This window comes from Podarcis bocagei (genome assembly GCF_964188305.1).
Source record: "Podarcis bocagei genome assembly, chromosome: 2".
In the NCBI taxonomy this organism is placed as follows: Eukaryota; Metazoa; Chordata; class Lepidosauria; order Squamata; family Lacertidae; genus Podarcis; species Podarcis bocagei.
The window spans coordinates 30,113,458-30,135,797 of NC_138126.1; the positions used below are offsets into that span (position 1 = coordinate 30,113,458).

General features: G+C 43.8%; 3 protein-coding genes across 4 annotated transcripts in view; 2 read left to right on the plus strand and 1 right to left on the minus strand.

Moving 5' to 3' along the window:
* ATXN7 (ataxin 7) overlaps positions 1-11,309 on the plus strand; it is a 97,383-nt gene extending 86,074 nt beyond the window's left edge. For both annotated transcript variants that reach the window (XM_081184055.1, XM_081184056.1), the window contains 4 exons: positions 556-754; positions 2,155-2,276; positions 3,050-3,995; positions 6,289-11,309. In XM_081184055.1, coding sequence (XP_081040181.1) covers positions 556-754; positions 2,155-2,276; positions 3,050-3,995; positions 6,289-6,306 — 1,285 coding nt within the window. In that variant the 3' untranslated portion in view covers positions 6,307-11,309. The remainder of the gene's footprint in view (positions 1-555; positions 755-2,154; positions 2,277-3,049; positions 3,996-6,288) is intronic.
* LOC308581639 (uncharacterized protein C3orf49) overlaps positions 1-22,340 on the plus strand; it is a 239,089-nt gene that overhangs the window by 106,001 nt on the left and 110,748 nt on the right. The gene's annotated exons all lie outside the window — the stretch shown is intronic.
* Positions 14,062-21,015, minus strand: PSMD6 (proteasome 26S subunit, non-ATPase 6). Its single transcript, XM_081184293.1, has 8 exons — positions 20,751-21,015; positions 19,119-19,324; positions 18,253-18,398; positions 17,247-17,466; positions 17,036-17,144; positions 16,098-16,266; positions 14,966-15,043; positions 14,062-14,378 (listed from the first exon to the last, which is right to left on the minus strand). Exons 1-8 carry the CDS (start codon positions 20,893-20,895, stop codon positions 14,282-14,284), a joined length of 1,170 nt encoding a protein of 389 aa, XP_081040419.1. The 5' UTR covers positions 20,896-21,015; the 3' UTR covers positions 14,062-14,281.

Consider the following 22,340-nt stretch of genomic DNA (forward strand, 5'->3'; position numbering starts at 1 on the left):
ACTGGTCCATGGGCATCCAGTGAGCTTTGTGATTAAGCGCAAATGGGAACTTGGGTCCTCTCAGTCCTTGTCTACCGCTCAAACCACTACACCAGCCTTTCCCAGCCTGCTGCCCTCCAGATATTGTTGGATTCCTGCCCCCATCATCTCTGGCCACTATCCATGCTGTCTGGTACTATAATTGTTGTCCATAACATCTAAGGGTACCAGGTTGGGGGAGGCTGAATTTACACCAACTCTCAGTTCATCAGAGTGCTTGAAGCCTTTGACCACCAGAAAGGTTAGAAAAGAGAGAGAGAACATACGGATCTCCCTCTGTTTCCTGTTCTTCTTAGGCTGCTTGTCATCAACCTCTAGTGAAGTGCTTATTGCTTACTTTTGACACTGTTGTGGGATTGGTCTGCCAATTCATTGTGCCATTTTGCATATATAATATAGGAATATGTCCTGTGCTCTAAATCTAAGACCTTTGTTCTATAAAAATGCATTAATACATTTTTAAGCCAAGTTATAAAACATTCGTTGGTATTTAACTGTGATTCCTCTTTTATGAAGGCCTCCCGGCTGCCCAGCCCAACAAAGTGGGAATGCCCCAAATGAATCTCCATCAGTCCATGAATCTCCACATCCTCCCTTACCTGCAGCTGAGCCAGCATCTCGGTTATCCAGCGATGAGGGAGAATGTGATGAAAAAGAAGAGCCTGTTGAAAAACTGGATTGTCTTTATTCAGATCATCATCCTCAACCAGCTGCTGTACGTTTCCCAATTTATATTTTCCTTGTATTTCTCTTGCTTGGTGTTTTAAATGTGTGTGTATAAGCAGCAATACTTCATGTTCTCTAGAGGAAGGAGCATTCAGATGTAGCTGTGGGTCTGGATACAGAATACTGCTGAAGGCATTAAATTATTGTGAGACACAAGAAGCTAGCCTGGTGACAGAGAAGCTGAAAGGCTGCTTTTAGCATCAGTATTCCACAGAGAAATAAGATCTTTGGGCACGATCGGCTGCTCTATAAGATATATAGTATATTTGTTGGATTCCTTCAGATGGAAATTCTGAGTTGTAAGAGAGCCACAGATACCGTATTTTTTGCCCTATAGGACGCACCAGCCCATAGGACGCACCTAGATTTTTTTTTTGGGGGGGGGAATAAAGGAAAAAAATTATTCCCCCCCCCCAGGCGCGGGGCTGGGGAAGCTCGGGCGTTGACAGCTTTGGCATCGCTCTGGGAGCTTGCGGGGCTGGAGGAGGGGAAAGCGGAGCTTCCCCCTCCCCCAGCCCCCAGAACGGGTTCCAGAGCCATGTGGAAGCTGCGTGCAGCTTTGGCATTGCTCTGGGAGCTTGCGGGGCTGGAGGAGGGGAAAGCCCTCCGCCAGCCTTCTCCCGCTGTCCCCCGTGTTTGCGGGGCTGGCGACGGGGAGGAGCAGGCTTCTCCCCCCGCCAGCCTTCTAGCCAAGTCGGGGGACAGTGCGAAAGGCGCGCTGCGCCTCTCCCGCTGTCCCCCGAGTTTGCGGGGCTGGCGATGGGGAGGAGCAGGCTTCTCCCCCCGCCAGCCTTCTAGCCAAGTCGGGGGACAGTGGGAAAGGCGTGCTGCACCTCTCCTCTGTCCCCCGAGTTTGCAGGGCTGGCGACGGGGAGGAGCAGGCCTCTCCCCCCCGCCAGCCTTCTAGCCAAGTCGGGGGACAGTGGGAAAGGCGCACTGCGCCTCTCCTGCTGTCCCCCGAGTTTGCGGGGCTGGCGACGGGGAGGAGCAGGCTCCTCCCCCCCCTGCTAGCCTTCTAGCCAAGTCGAGGGACAGTGGGAAAGGTGCGCTGCGCCTCTCCCGCTGTCCCCCGAGTTTGCGGGGCTGGCGACGGGGCTCTCCTGAAGCCTGGAGAGCAAGATGGGTTGGTGCGCACCGAACCCTCTCGCTCTCCAGGCTTCAGCGAAAGCCTGCATTCGCCCCATAGGACGCACACACATTTCCCCTTCATTTTTGGAGGGGAAAAAGTGCGTCCTATAGGGCGAAAAATACGGTAATCATGAATGCTTGTAATTCTTTCTGTATGTTGTTTTATTGCAACTGTTTTATTTGTCCTTGCTTTATTTTATATTTGCTAATATGCAACATCTGGTTGAGAAATTTACTAAAGTAACTATCCCTCCCCCCCAGTTTTGCACATTTGGTAGTCGACAAATTGGAAGAGGTTACTACGTGTTTGATAAGCGGTGGAACCATATTCGATGTGCACTTAATGTCATGGTGGACAAGCATCTTAACTCACAGATGTGGAAGTGAGTAGAAACAGAACAGGCTGTCATATATCTCATTGTGAAGTGGGGTGTTTTGCACGCACGGGGTGAAGGAGGAAAACGTGTTTTCTTTTGCAGTTAAGGAGCGTTAACATTAAGCATCAACACATTCTCTTAGGTGTTTCTAAATTAAGGGAAATGATCCATTTCCTCAACTGAGGCATCCTTCCCAATTAATGAACTACCAGCGTAGCCTTGAGTACCCAGCACAAGAGAGGTAACACATGTATACATTGTTAGATCATTTGCCAGTTTCAGGGAGCCAACCCAGAGGTCTGAGCGAGAGAATCTTTTTGGACAGAAGAGAGCAGAAAAACCAAATTTCCTTGACAACTTCTGAATACCAGTTGCTGGAAACTGCAGGAGAGAAAAATAGCGTTGTGCTCAGGCCTTCCTGCAGGTTTCCCATGGGCCTCTGGTTAGCCACTGTGAGAACAGAGTGCTGGACTAGAGTTGCCATTAGCTTGGTCCAACAGAGCTATTACCAGGTTCTTAGGACGAGAGATTTGGACATTGCTTTCTTCAAAATCTGTTAGGTTGCCAGCAAGAATGCTGGCAACCTTTGGTGAAGCTAGGTGGACAAGGGGGATCCCTGGTATCTAATTCTGATGGCCATTTGTGTAGGGCCTTTGACTCTGTGCCCACTGTACCTTTTCAGTCTTCTTTCTGTTAAGGTAGCAGATTTTTTTATTTCAAGCGGGCAAAATAGAATTAACCCACAGAGCACTAACGACCTGCTTTTCCCTGCCGCCTAGGAAAATTCCTCCAGCGACAAGCAACACTACATCCTTGCGTGCTCCACACCGGACAAGCTCGACGCCTGTGTCGCAGTACGGCTCCAGCACAACAGGTTTCCTCTTGCCCGCCACAGCTATGCCCTCGCCAGCACACATGTCTCCTTCCTGTTTATCCCTCAGTGGGAAATCGGTACCATCCCACGGGACTACGCTCAATGCCAACCCTGCAAGTTTTGGTGCAGCAGAACCTGCCTGCAGTATGCAATCAAGACAAGTGTCTACATCCCCTTCCACGCCTCCAGTGCTTTCCTCGGTACCGTCGCCTCTGTCCAGCAAACCTCAGAAATTGAAATCCAGCAAGTCTTTCAAGCCTAAGGAATCTTCTGCTAGCAGTGCCAACTGCAACAGTACCAGTAGCAACAGCAGCGGTGGCAGCTCAGGAAAGAAGCGTAAGAACAGTTCTGCGCTGCCAGCACCTTCTTCTCATTCCACAGAGTCCTTTAGGAAGAACTGTGTGGTGAACTCTGGAAACTCTGGGGCTTCTTATCACTCGCCTGGGATGTCTTCGTCCCACAGCCTCAACTGTATGACTGGTAAAGCTAACTCGGTTAGCCTCAAACATGACCAATCAGGGAGGGGCCCTCCGACTGGGAGCCCTGCAGAATCTATAAAACGAATGAGTGTGATGGTGAACAGTGGCGATTCCACCCTGTCGTTGGGGCCGTTCATTCACCAGTCCAGCGAGCTGACGGTCAACTCGCACGGCGGGTTTTCACATTCACATCCTTCCCTAGACAAATTCATAGGAAAGAAAAGAAAGTGCTCGCCTGGTTCAAGCAGCATAAACAGCAGCAGCAAAGCAAACAAGGTTGCCAAATTGCCGCCAGTGAACAACATTCATACGAAACACGCTGGTGCAATCCCAGGGACACAAGGACTGATGAACAATTCTATCCTTCATCAGGTATGAAATCTTACTTGGGCCATATTGATATCCAGACAAGTTACTTTGAGAAATTCCCATTCCGGACAGTACTTGCCTACTGGAGGTGATTTTTTTCTTGTCAGAGATGTTGGCGCTGGATATCTTGGGTGTATGCTTCGCTTTGTAAAATGGTTTATTATTATTATTAACTCCCTTGCCGCCATGGATGCTATTGCTTGTTAGAAGCATAATTCCCTTTCATCTTTTGGGACTTGTTGAATTTTTAAGACATGGCACAGATTCCTTGTTGGGGGAAATAGCACGATCCAACTGGACTCACCTATATATCCTGAAGGGCTTTCCTGTTTTCAGCTATGGGAAACCAGAGACTCCTTCATGTTTGAGGATATTATTATTATTTATTAAATTTGTATACCACATTTCATCCAAAGATCCCAGAGCAGTACACAAAATAAAAATACAAAATGAGAACTCAAAATACGTAATAAAGCAAAAGCAGAAACAAACCAATAAACGCTGCTTCCATAAACACATTTAAAAGGCCATAGAATAGCCAGAGGTCTGGTTATAGAGGAAAGTTTTTGCCTGGAGCCTAAAGATATGTAATAAAGGCACCAGGCAAGCCTCTCTGGGGAGAGCATTCCACAAGCAGGGAACCACCACAGAGAAGGTCCATTTTTGTGTTGCTGCCCTCCAGACCTCTCATGGAAGAGGCACACAAAGAAAGGCGACAGATGATTGCAGGGTCCCGGTCAATTCATACAGGGAGAGGTGGTCCTTGATGTATTGCGTTCTTCAACCATTTAAGGCTTTATAAGTCAGAACCAGCACTTTGTATTGGTCCTGGAAACTAATCGGCAGCCAGTCAGTGCAGTCGGGCCAGGATTGATGTAATATGCTCAAACCATTTTGCCCTGGTGAGCAACCTGGCCACTGAATTCTGCCCTAGCAGAGGCAGCCGTACGTATAATGCGTTGCAGTAACCTAACCTAACTGTTATCAGAGCAGAGACAATGGAAGTTAGACTAGGGACGTAATTGGGCCACCAGCCAAAGCTGAGGGAAGGCACTCTGCACCACTGAGGCCACCTGAGTCTGAAGCAACAGCAAAGGATCTTGAAGTATTCCCAAGCTGTGTGCCCACTCCTTTATCAAGGGAATATAACTCCATCAAGATCAGGCGATCTTCCACCCATCCAGTCTAGGGAACCACCCACTGGAGGAGGAGGAGTTTGGATTTGATATCCCGCCTTTCACTCCCTTTTAAGGAGTCTCAAAGCGGCTAACATTCTCCTTTCCCTTCCTCCCCCACAACAAACACTCTGTGAGGTGAGTGGGGCTGAGAGACTTCAAAGAAGTGTGACTGGCCCAAGGTCACCCAGCAGCTGCATGTGGAGGAGCGGAGACGCGAACCCGGTTCCCCAGATTAGGAGACTACCGCTCTTAACCACTACACCACACTGGCCCCAGTCTTCTCTGGCTTGAGCTTCCGTTTGTTGGCTCTCATCCAGTCCATTCCTTCACATAGCCAGAAACGGGTACCCCATGGGGCTGCTTGCAAGTTGGAAGAGCTTAGTTGTGCCATTGAAAACAACTCAAACAGATAGCTTTGTGCCAGTGGGATTCAAGTCTGTTTGCCTTTTGCCAGATTGCTAGCTTGTAGCTTAAATACCACTAGTGGATCAACTAATAGTTTTTTTCAAATCTGCTGCACCCGCCAAGAAAAGCAGCGTTGATTTTTTTTTTTTTTAACAGGGCATAATGGGTTCCATAGTTATTTATTTGATAATTACTGGTCATCTCAGCAACCGGGGGCAGGTGCCTTGTTGCAAATGAACAAGTTGTTGATTGGAATTGACAATATTATACCACAGTGAACTAAAGGGAGGATATGGGACTGGGCAGTAAAATAGAAATTCATGTTTTTTAATCAGTAACCTTACTGAAATTTTAGAAGCCACTTCATATTTTTCAATTACTTGATGACAAGTAATTGAACTTTGCTCATATACTGTGTAAAAAGGGGGGGAAAGGTTTTCCTTTGACACATAAGAAAGGGAGGGGTCAAGTAGGTTTTTGCTGTTGCTGTGACAAAGAACCCTATACAGAAATATGCCTAACATGATATAGCAATAAAATGCATATAGCTTTTCCTCACCCCAAGAAAGTAGATGTTTGGTTGTTAACCTGTGCTACTGAATTTTGCCAAAGCATGTTTTGGGGATCCCAGATGATATAATTGGACATAGCTTTATCACTTAAAATATTTAATATTTATTTATCTGTTTTTCCTCTTTTCATTTGTGCGAAAGCCAAAGGCTCGTCCCTAACAGTTGACACAGACAATGCCATGGTAAGAAAAGAACTGGATTATTTTCACTACAAGCGGGGAAAAATGAATAAATCTCCATCTGGAAATCCTGGACTCCAAGATGCCTTTTGAGTTCTCCCAGCTTCCCACAGTCCTCAGGTGTGGAAATCTACTGGACTGTCACACAATCAAGGAGTTTCCCTGAAGCCATGTCTGTAGCAGCGAAGCTTGGAAATGGACTCTGGATTGCCGTTCAGCCACAGGATGTTTCCTCTCAGTGTTACCAGTGGTCTGGACAGCTTGCTACAAAAGCCCTGTGAGATTTCACTTACAGGAGTACATCACCTTGCCACTATTTGATCTAGGTTGGTTGGGCAAAGCAATGTTTGGGAAAGAACATTACTGTGGACTTGTTTTTTTCTTTTCTTCTGATAGTGTCATAGGCATAATTAACTGCCCCTTTGGCACTGTCCAGTGAAAACCCCTCACGAAGGAGGGGGCACAATGTGTTAGGCACAATAAACAGAAGAAGAAGAAGCAGCCCTCAACAAGGGAATACGGCTTTAGTGTTTTATAGCAATGTTCCTTGATTGGAATGCAAAAATAGCACAACTTAGAAAACAAAAACGGTCTACATTTTGCCCAGCCTTTTGCAAGTAATTTGGGATAAGAAGCTGTCAGGAGTTCTAAAAAACAAACACAAAAATGTTCATGGCCATCACTGAAAAATTAAAAAAAGAAGAAGCATAATTAAATAGTGAAATCACATGGTACAGAACAATTTTATGAGCATCATCTACCAAGCACAGCTGCTCAGTATTCTTCATTCATTCCAGTGGAGCGTTCGTCGGGTCCTGTACAACTGCCACTGAAATGAAATAAGGTTGCACAGCGACATTGTATGGAGGAGGGCTGTGCCTGCTTGATTTTGAATAAAATTGCTTTGATCTTTTTTAAAAAATATATATATCCCCCCAAACCCAGATGCAAAACTCTCAAATCCAAAATGGTGAATGACCTCTAAAACTATTCCCAAAGAATATATTTCTTGACCTATACTGTATGCCATAAGCCTTTGTTGTTTTGGGTAGGTGGGTAGGGGAAACTGAAAATGCCAATCTAAGTTGGTTGTACCATCCAACCTTTTAAAAAACAGAACACAAAATAGTCCTTATAAAACTAAAATGCAAACCTTTAAAACAATGAAATCTCAATGCTATTTTTCTTGAAAGATTTTTTCCAGTAAGTTGATGCCTTGTTCACATAACCAAATTAGCATTCCGTTCAATAAAGTCCACATTCAGATTTTTTGGATGACTGCATTAAGTGCCAGTTCAAATTCTGAGCTCAGTGTTAAATGCACCCCTTGTACAGCCATCTTGTGAGCAAAGGGGGAGTGTTTTAAACGCCATCCAGTCCCAAGTGGTCATTTCCCTCGTTCCCATGAGCAAAAAGTGTTTTGTTTTAAAGTAATATCCTCAGAAGGGCTTTAATATTATCATTTGATCTGGATGTTTGTGACACTAGTGAATCTCCAACTACAACCTGGAATTTCTACACATTTTATCACGTGAAAGGAAAAAAATAAAAATAAACCCCAAACCATAGGTCATAACACAGGCAGAGCTTTCCTTCAGCAAGCCCGTAGAAAGTAAATTTCTATCCATTTCAATGGGGTGTGTTTGGGTTGTGGATTCAGACAGCCTCCCCAATGAGAATTTGCTCTTGCAATAATCAAGTGAGGCTAGATTGTCTGAGGGTGCCAACTAACTGCAGACTCTGCTGAAGCTACAGATCTCAGCATGCTGTATTTTCATCACTTCTCAAAGTGATAAGTGCAGAATCCATTGCACCTTGGGGACCCCATCAGATCACCTAGCTCTGTTCCACTCCTATCCTTGGTAAAATGCGTGGCCAAATGGTTAGCAGGACTCATTGAGGAAGAAAGCTGATTGTCTGAATCGATCCTCAACAGGGCTTGTGCAGGAGAAGCTCTCGGTGGAATGTGTGCCTGTAGACTTCTGCCTTAAAGGGGCACCAGATCTTGCTGAGATTAGACAATCTGAGCCTATCGAATTCACACAGCCCAGCCTCTCTCCTGACCATGGTGGTGCATTGCACATCAGGGATTCTGAAACCGCCACAAGCAGCAGCTGCTTGGGTTTTGTTTTTTAAACCTGTTGAGGTTTTCCAATTTGCTATGATTATTAAAACACAGTGAAGCAACAAGACTCTATGCAGACAACTCTAAAGCCTTGAATTCACAAAAGATCATGTGTTTGTTTTTTAAGTAAAGGAATAATATTTTGGATGGTGATGATTATGCAAATATTTAAAAGGGAGGGCTTGAACAACCCTTCAGTTTCGAGAGGATGCTATAAAATGTTAAAACCTCTTAATTGGCTTACCTGGGGCATGGGAGGAGACGACCAAAGTAATGTATCTGCTCCGCAGAGAGGAAATCGATACTGACTCCTTCCCATGTGTTGGATATTTTTGATCACAAGTGCAATTTGGTTTTGATAGATTTACCTTCGAAGGCTGACAAATTTTTCATAAGTTAAACCTTTAGTGGCTTTAAGTACTCAAAAATGTCTGTTTTATAAATATTATGTTGCTCTGAAAGCATCAAAGCAAGTCTTAGGCTCCTTAAAAGACATACAGATCTTTGTAAAAAGTTCAGCAGTTAACCACTGTGTTTAATTTATATGAGTTGCAGCTCTGGGCCCAATTCCCACTGTGAATGTCTCCACTGCAAGCCATGTTGAAACGGGAGCTTCACACAAACACAGCCATGCTCTTGCGCAAAGCCTGCCTGATGCATTCAGTGGGGCTTATGTAAGTGACATTCCAGGATGGAATTGTGGCCTGTATCTGTCTGTTATGGCTTATAATTTTAAAACTTGCCATGAATAGAACCAGAGGACGTCTTAATTTATGCCTGCCCTCAAAGTGTAGACTTGCTTAAATATTATACAAACAATATTCCATTTTGGGGGCTTAGTAATAAATGGAATGATTGTATTTGAAGCTTTTATTGTCTGACAACATTCTTATTGTAAATAATTAAGGAAATTTCAGATTTAATTTATCTTGCAAGATTTGCAGTGGCTGGGTTGTTTCTTAGAAAGATTTTGGTATTAATTTAAGAGATACAATTTTTATAGTCTTTCCAGCTTCTCATTATGACTCCTGCAGTTTTCTTAACCTAAAATAAATAAAAAAATTAAAAAATGTTGCAATGATGAACAAAGAATTATACGAAAATAATGAAACCCATACTTTTGTATCTTTATTTTGGAATTTCTTGTTCTATTATAAATATTGAAGTATCCCTATTTCAGAAGACATATTTTGTTAATTGATTGTACATATTTAAATATGTATTTTTGCACAGGTCTTTTTTTCTTATATCCAGTTTTGGTACAATTGAAAATCATCTAGTATTTATTAATTAAAAAGAGAAAAGCAAATACTTTTTTATAATTTGAAGTGGTTCACTGCCAATCCAATAGATAACATGCCTACTTTGCAGTTTTTAAGGGATGTCTCTTGTTTGGGGAGGGGGGAGGGGGAAGAGTTGTGTCTCTTTCTTTTAATGTCTTGGGAATTGCTGGATACAAACGAAGGCTCTGGCATTGCAGTCTGATGCCCGCAGGCGCCACTTCTCTAAGCAGGAAGGCTGTGTGGCATTTAGATGCATATGGTTAGCCTGCTCTGGTATACACAACATTTCTTACAGTTACCTGAATCCCAGAAGACTACCTTTTAGTTATGACACACGGCTTCTAATTCTTTTTTTCTTTTTCTTTTAGCATTTGTGTATGTGTGCACATGTATGTGAGTCTTTACGTGGTTTAAAAAACTAATGGAAAAACTGAAAGTGCCTGATTTATATATCTAGATTTTAAGCTTGGACTGTTTTTTAGACAGCTTCTCCTTTAAAGACTTGAATGTTCTGTTGGAAAAAAGAATTGGAGCTTGCTTTCCCCACCTACATATGACTACATATTAATGCGGGAGAGAGGATGGCGGAAGGGGCGGGATAAAACAAAATCAAAAGATCCGATTGAAGCGAGTCCCTAGTTCATAAATAATGCCAAGGGTTCTGGAGATACTTTTCAACAAGTAAATCTGAATATTTTCTTCTGTTGCTATCAGCTAGAACTTAAAAACGAAATGAAAGAAAAACAACAGAATGTTGACATTATTTTGTATTATTGGGAAAAAAGTTACCCCTCAAAGCAATTTTACAAACTACCAACACAAGCCGCCACCAGGCTATCCTCTGCACAAGCCTCACTGAAATGAATGGGATTTAGCAAGTGCGTAACTCCCTCTTCGTTCCAGTGAGGTTTGAATGAGAGCGGTTCACATAGTGTGGTTTCAACCTATCATCTTCCGGTAAGTCGTCTTCCGGCAAGAGTTGTTATTGCCAAGGATGTTTGTTTCTGTTTTGTCTTTTTGGGAAGGGGGGAATTGTATGGTGAAGGGGATTGGGCTTGAAAAGATTGTTCTGCTTTCCTCAAGCAGAAGGTCGTTTATTTTAAATGCTTTTGTGCAAAATATCCTACTTTTTATGAAAGGTGATTATTGTTATTTTTTAATGAGCACTACATAATGTCAATAAGAATGTAGGCTGCGGAAGCTTCTTGTTTTTGGAGTTGAGCCCGGCTCCATAGAAAGGGGGAAAAAGCAATCTCCTGTGTAAAATGTGTGAATAGTTTGATAATTTGTATACATATTCAAGAGCATCTGCTCAGAGCTGAACTTTTTTGTGTTGGCTGCTGTATAGTACATGAACAAATGTCATGAGGTAGAAAAAAAAATTACTTTGGATATTTAAAAGAAGAAAATAAATATATAGTCTATTTGTTTTGTAACAAGTTTCTGTAAATAAAATAATTTATACTATTTATAAGAAAAAAGTTGTGCTTTTGCTTCATGACCAGGAAATTAGCTTGTTGTATAAACAAGATGTTACTGAAACAAGGCAATAAAATGATTAGGTTGTCTTTATGAGATGCACAATTATGTTTCTGCTTCATTACGAAGACCAGCAAAAATTAGTCGTAGTGGAAGGAAAAGACGGGCCACGTTCGCTTCTGCTTGCCAAGAACCCCAACCCATGTATGTCAGGTAGATACACAGCAAAGCTGGCTTAGTGTTCATTTGCTACTGTTTTGGAGGCAAACTTTTTAAGGAACAGGAAGAAAGGGACACAGCTTTGGTATGGACAGTGATTTGCCTACACTGCAAATTCAGATTATGAGTCTCTCCAGTCTCCCTTACTTTGAGTGTGTCCAGTTTCTGTTCCTACATTAATCAGTGCAGAAACAGTGGGCTAAACAAGTATTTGGAATACCCAGGGCCGTGGCATAAGGCGAGTGAATGCTACCGCCCCTCTCGCTGGGTTCACTAAACCAGGTTATGGCATATGCAGATAGAGAGAATATCTCACGGACACTGCCTGCCCTCAAAGTCTACCAAGGGAAGTGGTTGCCCAATTCATTTCTGCCATCCCACGTTTTAGAGACAGTCAAGAGCATCAACACATTTTCTAGTTTTCCATCAAGTAAAAGAGATCCCATCTCCCACTGGCAATTGTTCTATACCAGGCACATCCAACTTGCAAGAGACTGTGATCTACTCACAGGATAAAAAAACTGGCAGTGATCTTCTTTGGCGATCACTCGTAGCCGAGTAAGATTGTCTTCCATAAACACGGTTTTAACAGTGAGTCCGTAGGTGACTGTGGAGGCCAATTCTGGATCCACACGTCCTTCCACAGTGGGGACATTGGTTTCCGGGTGGGAGTTGATCACAGTGTGGATTTGCCAAGCATGCCTTCCTCCTAGCACATTTCTCCTTTGCGTCTTTAGTTTTGAGTCTTCAAAACCCATGACACCTTTGGTAAAGGCTGTTCTCCAACTGGAGCACTTGCAAGCCAGTGTTTCCCAGTTGTCAGTGTTTATACTACATTTTTTTTAAGATTTGCCTTGAGACAGCTTTTAAACCTCTTTTGTTGACCACCAGCATTACACTTTCCATTTTAAGTTCAGAATAGAGTAGTTGCTTTGGAAGATGATCAGGCATCTGCACATGACCAGTCCAACGAAGTTGATGTTGAAGAATCATTGCTTCAACACTGGTGATCTTTCCTTCTTCCAGTACACTGATATTAGTTCACCTGTCTTCCCAAGTCATTGGAGGCAGGAGGAGCATGGGTGTGTGGAAGGGGAGGATTGACCAGAGTTGTTGAGCTCCCACCCCACCCCCAAGACTCTGGCTGGCTGGCTATCAATCAGGATCCCAAAATCAACCAGGAACAACCAATAACACCCCACGATCGACCGGTTGCACATGCCTGCTCTATACTGAAGGATTTGATAAAAGCTATGGGTTGACAAGTGAAATGGAACAAACTAAGCTGCAGAAGCCTAATCTATAGCTGCCATTTCTTATGCTGGGGCAGCCTCTTGAGAAAGTCTTGCAGAGATTTGATGTTTGTTCTTCATTCATAAACGTCTAAGGAAAATTGCTGTACATGGTTGCCTGGACAAATATCACAGGAGTGCGCTGACTATTCTTTGAGGTGTTATAATTGTCTACAGCTGCTTGTTGTGTACCTTGGGAGCTGCACAAAGTGGCTTTTGTCAAACCCCGTCTTTGCCTATATGATGTCAGGTGTAGGGTGGGCAGACATGGCTTCCCCAAACAGCCTCATGGGTTGAAGGAGTAAACATGGCAGGCTCAGATTTGGCCATAGGTTGGGCTCCGCACACCTGCTGTAGACAGTACATGTGTAGAGCTTATAGTGACAAAATGCTTGATTAGAAACATTCACCCTTGTCATTTAAAGGATATCAGTGAAATGTAGGTTTTTTCAGTTATTACAAGGTAGGTTTTGTTTAAGGCTTAATCATAAATGCTAAGCTCATTATCGGTTCTAGAAGAGCTGCTCAGGCTTCTTTACCTCCAAGATAAAGGAAACTATGGTTAGATGGAAGCTATTGTTCACTTGCACAGCAGGTTGCGCAGTGTGGATTGTGTCAGCCAACATTCCTTGGATGCCTCATGCTAGATGTACTGTTTAACTGAGTAGTTTCTCCACACCTCATCAAGGCCCTTAATGTACCTTCTAGAAGCCTGCTTTTCAAGTCTCATCTTCAGTGGCCTAATGCTCTAATTGCTTTCTGTTCCCCTGCTTGAGCAATCCAATATTTATGATCCCATTTCATCTCTCAATAGGTTGCTGCTGCAGCCCCCAACCCAACTTTCCCTATCCAAGCAGACACTAAAATCTCACACAGAAGCTTAGCATCACATAATTTTGCATGGCAGCAATTTATCTAAGCAGCACATTTACCTGTGTGGGGGGAACTGGCCAGCTGTGTTGGATAGATTTATTGGTCAAAAGAGGAAGGGGAGAGAATGTTAATTAACTTAATATATGCTCTCCCACAGGGAACAGGCCACCAGTTTTGGGACAAGCTCTAGCACTAAGCTTTGAATTACAAGTGGGCAACCCTCACCTGGTTCTTGGTTAATCTCAGCCACACACCAGGAAGATGTATACTGTCTGTTACAAGAATGGCGAGGGGGGGAGCTTTAAACCTCCCACCATGCTCCTGGTTCAGCTCAACTGGTCATTGATCACCTGGGCAGCAGGAACGCAAGTGGCCCCATTCAGGCCATCTCAAGCAGCATCTCTGCTGCTTTAAAATAAACCAATTTTATTAACCAAAATAAGCCCACTCAAGGAACAGGAAAATCAACTGTATTATACATTTAATAAATGAAATTGATCTGAAAACACAAACAGAACATTTATACAGGTTTGTTAACGTATGGAAGTAGCCTATATAAAAAAAACCCCTTAACTACACCACGGTTCCAATTTCCTCAGCAACAGCAGAAGTAATACCATACAGCGATGACTTCCAAAATGCTTCAGTCTCAATTACGCACTCCCCCTTTTGCTTTTTTAAAAGTTACATATTGATTACTCTAGAAAGCTTCTGCACTCTGTTTAGCAGCAAGTCTCCTTTTTTAATGGTTTCTTGATACTGCCAGTTCTTGCTGTCGGGCCTAAAGAGACAGAGAGAGAGAATTTAGTCAGGTGGTTCACTAGGAATGACTTATCAAACAGCTCCCAAAAACTGTTTAAAGAGTTCCTCAAAATACTGAACAGGAAGCTCATTATGAGCAAAGCAGTAATGGCAGGCAAAGTTTCCTGAAAGGCAGCTTGTTCATCACTACTAATCCTTCCCTGGAACACACAGGTGCAGGAGAGCATGGGTGTGTCTTCAGTAATATTTAGCTCAGCTGGGCAACAAGCCTGGCCAGTACTGCCCCACCCCATTTGCTAAGAGTGAATCGTGACACCTGCCCTGGTATCTTCCATGGCAGATGAGCTGATGAGAGAAGGTAGAAAGTTTGGAAACACACGGTTCTATCTCTAATAAAGATATTGTTCCAGTAGAAAGAGTATTTGGAGTTGGGTGAGCAGAGCTTATCTCACCTGGCTTTGGGCAAGCTACTACCTCTCCATCTGTAAAACGTATGCAATACGTTTGGTTCGGCAGCAATTAAAAGGCTGCAAAGTCCTTAATGTTAAGCATGATGTCACTACTAGTTTTTTGGTATTAGTGGGTGTGGTGTCCAACATACTGTACCTGTTAGTTTCTACTATTTCGTTGACTTTGTCTATTTTGCAATGTAGTCGCCCAGCAGCAATAAATCTTGACAATTCCCTGGAGAGAGAGAGAGAGTGCTTAGGACACCACCATCTGTATCTGTTGCAAAGCACCTGAAATTTCATGGTGGATGATGCAAGACTGGCATTTTTTGGTCCAGTTTGGGGCCTTGCCTCAGGGGTGGCAGGTACAAGCCTAACATTGTGGCCTACAGCCATGCTAGCTGGATGCAAGCAATCACTTCTTGAAAGATGTTGAAAAGTGCTTCGACCAGCACAATTCTGCTCTGTTTACAGCTATCAAACTAAAGAACTGCAATTAGCAAACCACAATGGGGCTAGGACTGCTTAGTGGCTGCTGCAGTGCAACTCACAGATGCTTCTGCTCTTGCAGCTTACACCTGTGTAACATGTGGGCTAGCATTTCTGGTGCAGTATGCAATGGCATAATCAAATAAGATGCTGCAGCAGTATTCCTTTAATCTACGGAGCCTTCCTAGCAAGTTTTTATAGCACATCAAGGATGCACAGCAGGCCCGGATTTGATAACCGCAGGGAGTGATGGTCCCAGCCCATAAAGGGCTTCAAATACAGCACCAGCATCTTCAACTGGGCCCAGAAGAAGCAAGTGTGTAGCTGCTGAGCATTAGCTGTACAAGCTCTTGCCTCCCTCCGTCAGCAGGAGGCGCACCAAACCACCCTGCACCAGCTGCAGCACAGCCATATTCACAGGCATACACACACCCATCCAGCATATTACTGTATAGTTGATCCTGGGTTATAAAAGCCTCAGGAAGAGTTCCAGTCTTCCTGTTCCAAAACTGAAGGGTGGAGTCTGTACAGAGTACAGCTGCCACAAGCACCCCAAGGCTCCTCTGCTCAGATGATATGCGGGGGTTTGACTCTATGACCCTCGGGGTCCCTTCCAACTCTACAATTCTGTGATTCTTGCCTTACCCAACCTCTGCAAGTCTTGCAATCAATGGTTCTTCCTCACTTTTTTAAAAAAAAACAAAGATATCATCAAATGACCTAACCCCTTAGCTAGACAGGAATCACTATAAACTGTAGAAATGCATTTAAAATATATAGAGAGATATAGATATACTTACTGATCTATGAACTCTACACAGACTCCAAAAGCATCTGCCATGTAACCTAGTGTAAGCGACCTGTAGGATTCTAGGAGCTGGCTGTAGGCATGGATTCTCATTTCCCGAACGTAATAGCGATAGTGGGGCGCAAACAGCCAATCTTTCTTCATCTCTTGCTCTACGGTGGCTGAAAGGGAAACATAAGAACACAAAATGAGGTCTGTGTTTGACAAAAGTTTTGTTTCTCCCCGGAAGGTAGTTTAACAGCACGAACCATGTGCCACTGAATATTGGTGGACACTATAAAGTCTCCCATCAGCCCCAGACAGCATAGCCAATGGGCAAGGATGATGGAAGATGGAGTTCAACATAATCTGAAGGACATCACGCTGGCTACGCCTGATGCAAACTAGCGAGGGCAGGTTAAGCCTATCTCGGGAGACCTGTGTATCTGCTAACATCAGCACCTGCATTCCTGTGTGGCCAGCCCCTTAAGAAAGATTGAATAAACCTAGCTTCTCTCATCCAGGAGACAACATGGGAAACATAGTCTATTTAAAGTTGAGTGGCGAGGACCAAATCTTATGTTATTTGTGGGCATTTTACTTCTGCGCTCATGAAACACATTCCACCTTCCTTCTCATTTGTTCAGCCTGCTGAAGCAGTTACATCCAGAACCAGCTTTGGATCAGCTTTACTTACCTCTTGGAAATCTCAGTTTAATTCTTGCCCCTCCTTTGATTGAGGATGGGCCAAAAGGTTTGAGACTACTAACCCTAGGAGATGGGGAGCGCAAGTCTTGGTGGGTACAGGGAAGTGGATGCGTGTTTTTTGTTTCTGTCTAATCCTAGGAGATGGGGGGGCAAGTCTGGGTGGGCTGGCTGCACATGTAACCCACAAGCTGTGTGCTGCCCAGTAACCCCCCACAGAGCAAAAAAGCAGAAACACTTCCTTACCCAGCGACTGGAAGAAAACTGAATACCGACATTCATAGAGTGAAAAAAGATATTGCCGGACTTTGGGTAAACTGTGCAAAACCTCCAGAATCTCTGCCCCTTTGATAACCTAAAAGAAATCAGACAAAGCCAGCAAAAATCAGACATGAAAGGAATAAGGAACACAAAGCACACTCTGAAGGTTCTCTGTGGAAGTAGCTGCTTGGCGTACCTTCTCTCTAAGGTCAGGCCTGTCTAATGCAATCATGCTGACATAGACTGTGTATGTTACAAAGGTTTTGTAATCCATAAGTTCATAAGACGTAAATGTTGAAACTGTATCCAGGAAAAGCTCAGCTGCCTGCTTGAAGTCTCGAATGGCCACGCAGTAAAGACCCTGGTAGACCTTAAGGCGGTTCCGACGGTCCCAATCTCCTCCTTCCTCTATTAGGCTTTTAAAAGAAAACAGGTATGTGTGTTATTTCCCCAGCATCCTTAGCCATGCACAAGCATTTTCATCCATTTGCTTAACTAGCTTTATTACAGTAGTTCAAACAAAACCTATGGGATGGTTTTGCTTTGAGACTACACTGCAACCTTTGACAAAGCGGTGTGCTGCAGGTTGCTTTCAGCTGCAGCTCTTATCAACTACTCTGATGTATGGCTTGATCTATGGCTCTTTTAGACAATGATCCTGTGGGATATCAATGAAGTCGTAATTCTAAGTTAAGGATAACTAATTTTGCCTACTACCTTCTAAGACACTCATAGCCCAATCCTAGGTGTGGTTCCTTGGAACCCAAGTCCAACTAAGATAAATGAGGCTAACTCCCAGATAAGTGGGCATTTGACTATGCATCCTATGTAAGATGATTGTGTTTGTCAGCACTGACTGAATAAAAGCTACTGGTACTTTTCATTTTCATAAAAGTGTATTCTTCTGGTATCTTTAACACCTTTCAGGTTCCTAAAATGTTTTTTTGTTCAGTAAGTATTGTGTATTTTGATTTTCCCCAACATGCTGTTTAAAAATATATGAAATGAAGTATCCAATCCTTTTAAGGATCATCATGTTTCTGAAAATTCTGAATTTCATGCCACACTTCATCTAAAGTATACACTCCCTGCTACATAAAGAAGCCATTCCCTAGCAACCAGACTACACCTTCAGAACCAAGAGACTAATGCTTTGCACATCAAGGTAGCAGCAGCAACAACAACAACAACAGAAATGGTACCTTTTTGCTTTTTCAGTGTTCCGGGTGATGAGGTCATTGTCCATATAAAACAGGCCAATTCGGAGGAGATAGAACACAATATCCAGCCGATGTCCTAGAGCCACAGTTTTGTCATATGTCTTCCGAAAGGCAGTCAGAGCAGCTTCCTGAGAAGACAGCATTTGCTTAAGTTAGATGCCGCAGATCTGACGCTCTGGAGAACAGATCTGTAATTTGCTAACAGGTACCCCCTGCCCCATCCGAGGTTCTGCACTACGTTCCCCCACTGATTGAAGGAAAGCAGGTATGTATGAGGAGCATGAACCTTTCAGCTAACAAATAACAGAGATAAAGGAGTGCATTGACATGTAACAATAAGCCACAGCTTCTGGCTAACCATGGTTTACCACAAATGAGCAGCATATTCATGCAACTTTCCTGACTTCTCCTCCTCTGGTGCAAGCACAATAAACGACAAACCAAGGCTTAAAGATGGTTTGTGATTGTGGCTTTTTGGGGAGAAGCAAAACCACAATCTGAGAACTCATGGAAGCAGAAGTGGGGCTGTGCTCACTGACCCCACTCCCAGTATTTCTCTGGCTACAACTTCAGGCCTTCTCACATTGAGGGGAACTCCATGCATGCAATTGAATGCACTCAGAATCCTCCACACAACTGAGAATTCTGATCACACGGGGTTCCTGATCACCAAGCACACAAAGAGATCCTCTTCAAATCACCCTGCTCAATGCACAAAAGTCAATCGGAATGGCAGGGCCAACGCATGCCCACCTGCCCCTCCCTCCCACCCCATGTTCTGAGAATGTGGAGGCAAATACCCAGAAAGCGCTTTACACACATTTTATTTTATGTAAAAAAATAAATACCTTGTCCCCGATTCGGCAGAGATATTCAGCTTTGGCCATCATGGCATCACGGATTTCACTTTCCCCCAAGTTCTTCTCTGCATCTTCCAGCTGCTCATCAAGGCGTTTCAACTCCTCCTCATTTGCCTTCTTCATCTTATTCAAGAGATCTGTATCTACCTGCCAATCAAGTGACTTGCAGAGGGATTCGTAATACGGGGCCATGTCTGTGGATGACAACATAACCATTTGAACAATTAGCCCTGCCAAAATCATATCTTAGCAACAGCAAAAAGTTCAGAAGAAATTAACATTGCTTTGTCCCCTCACAAAAGCAGAAAACCAGCATGAGGCAGTGATTCAAAGTGTTTGGCCTGAGACCGGGGAGGCCTAAATTCAAATCCTCACTCAGGCAAAAAATGCAACCTTAGACCAGCTCACACTCATTCTCAGCCCAACCTGCCTCGTGGCGTTTTTGCGAGGATAAAACCAGGAAAATCATAGTGTATGCTTTTTAAAAGTGAGAGTGCATTCAATAATGGCACACTCGTACACTGAAATCTTAAATGGCTCCCTGAAATCCACTATCTCTGGATCCATCCAAGAGTACCACATTGAGCTGATTAGGCCACTTCTTCATAACTTGTGCTTGATTATTATTGTTGTTGATGTTGTTTTTTTAATTATTATTATTTATACCCCACCCATCTGGATGGGTTTTCCCAGCCAGTCTGGGCGGCTTTCAACAGAACATTAAAAACAGAATAAAACTTCAACATTAAACACTTTCCTAAACAGGGCTGCCTTCAGATGTCTTCTAAACGTCGGATAGTTATTTCCTTGACATCTGATGGGAGGGCGTTTCACAGGGCGGGCGCCACTACCGAGAAGGCCCTCTGCCTGGTTCCCTGTAACCTCCCTTCTCACAGCAAGGGAACCGCCAGAAAGCCCTTGGCACTGGACCTCAGTGTCCAAGCTGAATGATGGGGATGGACACTCCCTAAAGATGTACATATTATAAATGACAACAAGTGATTTTCAGTTAAACGCATTTCAATAGTTTTACAGCCATTTTAACATTTCAGAACCCGACTTCCTTCCTCCTCTTTCTGCGGTTCCTTAAATTTATATTTATCATTTGCTGCATATTCTAAATCAACTTACTATTTCATTCATCTACTTTATTTATTGACTCTTGCGAAACTGCAGGTTATTACAATGATCCTGCCAAGGTCCTTATCTGTTTACAATTTATTGGTACATATCCAACAAACCATTTACATTCTTTTCTTAATTTATTTTTTAAAAGCTTCTTGTCTCGATTTCTTATTTTCCCAGTAAGTTCCGCTCGCCATTTCTGCAGAGTCCGTGAGCTTTTGTATCCAATCTTTCTTTTCTTTCCATTCTTGGGGCAAATGACATTCTTGCCGCGGTAGTTATATACATGAATAAATTCCTATACCGTTTAGGGAATTTCTACCCCAATCAGTCCCAGGACGACATTCAAAGTTTAATGGCTTTTTAAATGTCGTAACCCCCCCCCCCGCATGTTTTGAAGCTGCCCTTTTTTCCAGATCTGCAAGCCGCCTTTTCAGGGAAAAGGCGGGGTAACAGACGCCTGACTCAGAGCCGAGGCGGCCTCCCCTCACTCACCGTGTTCGCGGATGGCGGCCATGAGCTCCTGGCGCACGGCCGGGTCGGGGCGCTTGGGCTGGAGGCTGAGGAGGAAGCGCAGCTGGGCGATGCGGAGGTCGGGGTTCTTGGGCAGGCCCTCCTCCTCCAGGTTCTCCAGAGGCATCTCGGCGGCGGGCGGAGCTTTGGGGACGGACCCGGCAGCTGGGCGAGGGCAGAAGCTCGGTCGGCCGGCGGGCGAGCGAGAGGGAGGCAGCGGCGGAGTGACTCAGCCCGTCACCCGGAAGCGGAAGCAGCCGGCAGGGGAAGCATCTTCTTCCGCCGCCGAAGGAGCACTTCCGGGTCCCGCCTTCGCGGCGCGGAGCCCGCCATGTGCGGGGCGAGAGGGGCGTCCTCGGTCTGGCCAGAGGAGTCAGTCACGCCCCTGCAGGCTCCTCCTGTGGGCGTCTCGGTTTACTTTGAAATCCCAGCTTTCTTCCCCTCAAATGAGCGGGTGAGCTCATTTCTGTTTATTTCCATTTAATTTTATTTATCTTATTTGAAATCCCAACTTTTCCCTGCTCCCAATGAGCGTGCAGGCTCATTTCTATTTCTATTTATTTAATTTATCTTATTTGAAATCCCAACTTTCCCCCCCTCTCAATGAGTTGCTTATTTTTTATTTATATTGAAATCTGACCTATTTTCCGCCGCCTCCATCTCCATGAGAGGACAGGCTGCTTCTTATTATTATTATTATTATTATTATTATTATTATTATTATTATTATTATTATTATTATTATTATCATCCCACATTTTTTCCCTCCTAAGGAGCGGCTAAGCTATCTATCTAGTTATTTATATTAAATTTCTGTATCGCCCTTCATCTAAGGATCTCAGGGCGGTTTTTACAATATAAAAACACAAAAATACATAACATAGCGAGAAAGACACTGTTTAAAAAGCCAGATTGGTTATTTTAATTTTAAATCCCACTTCCATCCCATGTTCAGCATGTGGTTATCTCCCTCCTTCCCATTTGATCCTCTCAACAACTTCAAATTTGCTGGTCATTTGTTTCACTGCATTGTAATCTTACACGAAGTCACCAGATGGTGCTGTTTCAGAGCTCATAGGTGCGGCTGAATTCAGGATTTAGGGACTTGCTCCGGAGAAACCGTAAATCACTGACAAATGTGATTAAAAAGGTCGCAGGGAGACCATGCCCATGTTTAATCTATTTTCTTACGGAACCGAAGGACTCTGTTGCTTACCTTGTTTGTTTTCAAGCTTGCTTTGCTACAGGCTTATTATTTGCAGTCACAGCTTGCTACCTAATTTCTGCCAGCAAGAATCTCACATTAAATAATAGGTGTCAGATTCATTCATGTTCATATATAATTAAAACCATATGAGACAAATACATTGTCTGGAATTGCTTTTAAATTACCATAGTTATAAATGAGCTTTATACAGAGTCAGACCCACTGGTCTGTCTAGCTCACTACTGGCAGTGACTAGCAATGATTTTTCCGGGGTTTCAGAGGGGAAATCTCTCACAGTCCTACCTGGAAATGTCAGGGATTGAACCTGGGACCTTCTGGAGGCAAGGCAGAGGGTTCTATCACAG

Coding starts and splice junctions, on each gene's coding strand:
- PSMD6 (XM_081184293.1), bottom strand. CDS start 20,895: ATGCCTCTGGAGAACCTGGAGGAGGAGGGCCTGCCCAAGAACCCCGAC. Junction 19,325..20,750: donor GGCCGCCATCCGCGAACACG/GTGAGTGAGGGG, acceptor TGTCATCCACAG/ACATGGCCCCGTATTACGAA. Junction 17,467..18,252: donor AACACTGAAAAAGCAAAAAG/GTACCATTTCTG, acceptor TTCTTTTAAAAG/CCTAATAGAGGAAGGAGGAG.